Genomic DNA, 5,743 nt, shown 5'->3' with positions numbered 1-5,743 from the left:
GCCTTATCATAGTATATACCTGTGACTTTATCCTTAGACCTAAATGTGTTTCCTTGAATACAAAATTGTCCCAAGTCTATTTCTCTTTTTAGTATAATTATGAAAGCTCATTGTATTTCTTTTTTTTAAATAACAGGTATCCATATTTGGAACATATTATTAAATAATTCCTTTTTTAAAAAGGTTTATTTATTTATTTTATGTATATGAGTGCACTGTAGCTGTACTGATGGTTGTGAGCCATCACGTGGTTGCTGGGAATTTAAATTCTGGACCTCTGCTCGCTCCTGTTGACCCCGCTCACTCCCACCTAAAAATTTATTTATTATTATATCTAAGTACACTGTAGTTATTTTCAGCCACACCAGAATAGTGTGTCAGATCTCATTACGGATAGTTGTGAGCCAACACTGGTTGCTGGGATTTGAACTCAGGACCTTCAGAAGAGCAGTCAGTGTTCTTAACTGCTGAGCCATCTCCAGCCACTCATTGTATTTGTTATTATGAGGCCTTTACTTACTATTCTGAGGAATGGACACATCTATTCTTGATTCTAACTTTATTACATCTTTCTAGCAACTAAGACCATCTCTAAAAACTTTCTTCCTAAAATTATTTGAATCAAATCAGGAATTCTATAGAATTATTATCTACAAGAAGAGTACATCATCATTGTTCTGCAGAGGTTTGCTCAAAAGGGTGGGCTTGTACCTAGTGAGAGTTATATATTTAATAATAACAGGAAAAGCATATTAATAGCAGGAATCTTAACTAAAATGAATTTCCCCTGGGCCTTGCCTATGAGAGCAACTCCATCGTGGATTTTAATCCAAGGTGGACTCAGGACAACCACCTACTAGTTATTAGCTTCACCTGTGATGGCTCTTGACAATCCATTCCTGTCCCTCCACTGCCTTGCTTAGGGCTTTGTGTCCCTTTTACCAGACTTTTCATTATGCTAGCATCCCTTCTCTGTGTGTTATTTTCCTGTTCAGTCTCTCTGCCAAGTCCTTTCTTCATAATTCCTTCCCCTCAGAACTCCATGTTAAATTGATTCTAGACTTCATGAGTTTATGTTCCTTCTTCACTCTTTTTCTTTCACATACAGAATAATCAAAACAAAGCTGGGTAAAGTGTTTTGTGTCTGCAGTCCTAGCACATTAGAGAAGCTAAGCCAGAAGATCCTGAGTTTGAGTTTAAAGCTCCCATGAGTTACATAGTAAAGGTGAAGGTGGTGCTGCAGCAGAGGTGGAGTGGATGGGTTGGGTGATGTTCTTAACTGTCAACCTTACCACATCTACAGTTAACTAAAACCAAGGGTCTGGGTACACCTGAGACTATTGTTTAACTACATTATTTAAAGTGGAAAGAACTACTTCTAGTCAGCATATTTTGAGGCGGCAGATCCACCTTGGTACTGGGCCACACCTTCTTGTGGTGACCTGTATAAAAGACAAAGATGAAGAAAGTTCTTCGCTCTTTGCCTGCTTGTTCTCATTCTGGTCGGCAAGTCTATTTCCTCACTGGCATTAGAGCCTACTTGTTTAGTATTCTGGTGTATACTAAAGAGCAGTTGAGACATCCAGGCTTGTGGACTGAATAACTACTGGATTCTTGGGCTTTCCTTTGGTAGACAGCTCTTGTTGGACTAAAACGACCAAAGCTTGTAAGCCACTTTAATAAACCTAATACACACACACACACACACACACACACACACACAAAGACATTATACCAGTTCAGTTCACACATACACACAAATGCATCATATCAGTTCAGTTCACACACACACACAAATACATTATATCAGTTCAGTTCCTCTAGAGAACCCTAATACAGATTTGTAGATAGATGGATAAATGACAGATAGGGTAGGTAGACAGACAGACAGAGATAGACAGATAAAAAATCAAAATAAAATAATCAAATGCATAGGAGGCTTCTGGTTCAACCATTTCCCAGTACCATCCTCTCCTGCCCTCCATGGTACACATACCTTTCCAGTTAATAATACCCTGGTGAATTAAAGGGTCTAGTTCAAAAGCTGCTTCATCTCATTTCTCTGATTATCTTTTTCATCTAGATAGCCAAATACACACTGCCTTATTTCCACTGTAGCTTTAATCGTAGAGAATTTCTTGTATGCTGCCCTGAATTAGATTATAGCCATTATAGCCTGTGGTGCAAACTCCTTAGGTATGGTATCCATGCTTGCTGTGATGTGTGTGCCTCTCAGGACTTAGCATAGAGGGCCCTGGTCACTGCAGCTGCAGCAGCATAGAAGGTGTTTATTGAACAATTCTCTTTAAGATTCTTATTCTGGTTCATTTTGTTTGAACTTGGTGTTTGTGGTACCCTCTCCCATCTCTCCATATTCTTTCACAGAAGTTCCTCGGGGTGTTCAAGGGAGAATTACATCCCCATTGTATTAACAAGTATTATCCTGCTTCTTGTTTGAGTCTCAGTCAATGAATTTTTCCCTTTATCTTGGTAGCCTTGTTTGTAAGCTGAACACAAGGACCACCATCCTGGCAGCAACTAACCCCAAAGGCCAGTATGACCCCCAGGAGTCTGTGTCTGTGAACATCGCCCTTGGGAGCCCACTCTTAAGTCGATTTGACCTCGTCCTGGTTTTGCTCGACACTAGGAATGAAGACTGGGATCGTATCATTTCTTCCTTTATCTTAGAAAATAAAGGTAAGTGAAGACAAATGAGTCACTCACCGTGACAAGGAAAGATTAGACCTAAGCAAAGGACATGTCCCTTGAGTTAAGTACTCAAGATGTCTGTGCTGACAGGTAATAGATGCTTAGCCAGAAGGCAGCTGAGAAGCCAGGTATGGGCTACAGAGTCATAGCATAAGGGAAAGTGACTTTCTCCACCTCCACCGTGAGGATATAGTTGACATATGTGTGTACATATGTGTGTATACATACACATGTATGTATATATAATATGCATACATACCTTTTTATCTTTTTTGATAGTAGTGGTATTACTACTTTTGCACACAGAGAAAACTGGACTGAATTATGAAGTGGAAATCCATAAATGTTATTTTTTTAAAGTTAGACCTATTCAAGTCCTTATTACTATATTTATTCAGAATGACTCTGAATAATTTTCACTCTGGGTGTAGGGAGCTTCTTTTTATTATTTTATATCGTAAGATAGCTTATTCTGGAATTTCATGCTACAAGGAGAATAGGTCTAGATTTTAGTGCACATAAAATCTAATCTTTTAAAAATGTGTGTAGGAGTTTTTGTAGTGGTGTACACCTTTACACAGTGAGTATCAGGGCATCTAGAGATATTTATGTAGAGAGACTCTGTCTCAAAAAAAACCATAGATAGATAGATAGATAGATAGATAGATAGATAGATAGATAGATAGATAGATAGATATCATAGATAGGTAGATAGACAGGCAAGATAGATATATGTGTACATAAATAGATACATAGGTAAATAGATATTAAATCTTGTATAGGAATGTTCTAAAATTCCCAAATTATAATATTTTCCAATTCCCTTTAGTTTACTGATCCCGTGTCTGTTGTCCACAGGTTATCCAAGCAAGTCAGAGAATCTGTGGAGCATGGAGAAGATGAAAACCTACTTCTGCCTCATTCGGAATCTTCACCCCACACTGTCCGAAGTGAGCAATCAAGTCCTCCTCCGATACTACCAAATGCAAAGGCAGAGTGACTCCCGGAATGCAGCCCGGACAACCATCCGCCTGTTAGAAAGCCTGATCCGATTAGCAGAAGGTTCATTTCATTTTACAAATGATATTTTTATTGAGCGCCTTGTTTATACAAGGCATGAACTATGCATTCAAAGATGATAAGAGTAATCCCCACTCTAAGGTTATCGTAGTCACTTGAAAAGTAAAGGCTTGGGGGTATCAGGAGATGGGCTGGCTGGCTTAGCTGATAAAGAGCTTGCCTCCAACCTAGAGACCTGAGCTCCATCCCTTGGTCTCAAACTTGTCAAAGTAACTCTAGCTCCTGGGATCTGATGCCCTCCTGGCCTCAGTGGGCACCTGCATACATGTAGTATACATGTACATGAGGGCACACATGCACATTTTAAAAATAATAAACATCTTTAAAATTTTATAAATTAAAAGTAAGGGCTCCTTAGCCCTCAGAACACCATGCTTCTGAGGATAAGTAATTATTATGGAGTTAGTCTTTGTGCCTTGTCTGGACCTCCCACAATGTAAGCTATTGTTCATTTAGAAAGCCTTCTTTATGGTGCTGGCTCTCAGGAGCAGCAGGTATTTATTGCTGGGCATGAGGTCAGCCTTAACCATGTTTTATACCCAGTAAGACTCTTAGTGAGAAAACAGATTTTTTTTTCCTTTATTTTTAGTGGTTGTCCATTGGAGATGGCTTCTGTGTTAAGGATGGGAGCTTGAGTCCATGTCATCTCTCCATAGTTGGGACTCCATCTGACTTGTATAGGCCCTGTACATGCTATTACAGTCTCTATGAGGTCATATGTGTGTCAGTTCTGTTGTGTATAGGAGACACCATTTTCATGGTGTCTTCTATCCCCACCTGCTCATTATAGTCTTTATTCCTCCTCTTCCCCATAGTTCTGTGAGCCCTGAAGGGAAGAATTTGATGAACACATCCTATTTAGGACTAGGTGTTTCAGGGCCTCTCATTCTATGGTCTAGTTGTTGTCATCTCTGTATTTGTTCCCATCTACTTCAGTGGAAGCTTTTCTGATATGGATGAGCAAATAAGTGATCCATAAGGCAGAATGTCATTAGGAGTTCTTACATTTTAAATATAAATTCCTATATATTAAATCCTGCTATATTTGATACAGAACAATAGCATTCAGTTTTCCCTTAAGTCCATGGCCTTTCTAGTCACCCGAGCAGTATCAGACATGAGTTCTTTCTTACGGAATAGACCTTAAATCCAATCAGATACTGGTCGGTTGCTCCCACAACTTTTGTACCACTATTGTACCAGTATATTATGCAATCTGTTACTATTGTAGATCGAAGGGTTTGCAGGTGTGTCTTTCTCCTCTGGGTGGTATGCAGAGTACTTCCAGTACCATCAACACTAGTCAGTTGGTGTGAAAGCTCTAACTAGGCACAAGTTGGACTTCCTCCTGTTCAATGACTTTCTAAGTGTTGTCTTCAGTAATAGAACCTTTCAGTCAATTTGTGGAGAGTAAACAACAGCCTTGAAGATAGCCTGAGTTGCTTGGAGGTTCCACAGGCCTTTGGCCAACAACTCAGTTAGATGTAACCCATTTCTGGTACTGAAGGTTTCACTTGATGGTGAGAAAAGTCTAGTTGGGACTTTGTCTCCCTGTTTTTTGGTGATTCTACTTAGATTTCTTTCATATACCCATATTGTAATAAGTTTCCATATGACCACTCAAATGGTCCTTAGTTGTAGCTGTCCCTCCCTGTGTCCCATATCCTCTCCCTTATGCCATAACTCTTCTGTTCCCTTCTTCGTTTAATCCTCCAGTCCAAACCCCGGCCCTGGCCATCCATTACTATATATTCTATTTCTTGTTCCTTGGGAGGTCATTCTGTTACTCTATAGTTAAACTCTGTGGTTAGACCAAGTGTAGTATGCATACTGAAGGCTTAAAGGCCAGCATCTACATATAAGACAATGTACCATATTTGTCTTACGTGTCTGGGTTTACTTTCAGGATGGTTGTTTACCTGTGCATTTCATGATTCCTTTTTTTTTTTTTTTT

General features: G+C 39.4%; 1 protein-coding gene across 3 annotated transcripts in view; it reads left to right on the top strand.

Moving 5' to 3' along the window:
- Positions 1 to 5,743, top strand: part of Mcm9 (minichromosome maintenance 9 homologous recombination repair factor) — a 91,103-nt gene that overhangs the window by 75,908 nt on the left and 9,452 nt on the right. For all 3 annotated transcript variants that reach the window (XM_021204973.2, XM_029542133.1, XM_029542134.1), the window contains 2 exons: positions 2,495 to 2,697; positions 3,568 to 3,771. In XM_021204973.2, the coding sequence (XP_021060632.1) occupies positions 2,495 to 2,697; positions 3,568 to 3,771 (407 nt within the window). The remainder of the gene's footprint in view (positions 1 to 2,494; positions 2,698 to 3,567; positions 3,772 to 5,743) is intronic.

The sequence above is a fragment of the Mus pahari genome, chromosome 9 (assembly GCF_900095145.1).
Source record: "Mus pahari chromosome 9, PAHARI_EIJ_v1.1, whole genome shotgun sequence".
NCBI classification, from domain to species: domain Eukaryota; kingdom Metazoa; phylum Chordata; class Mammalia; order Rodentia; family Muridae; genus Mus; species Mus pahari.
This window is presented reverse-complemented; position numbering and strand designations above follow the sequence as displayed.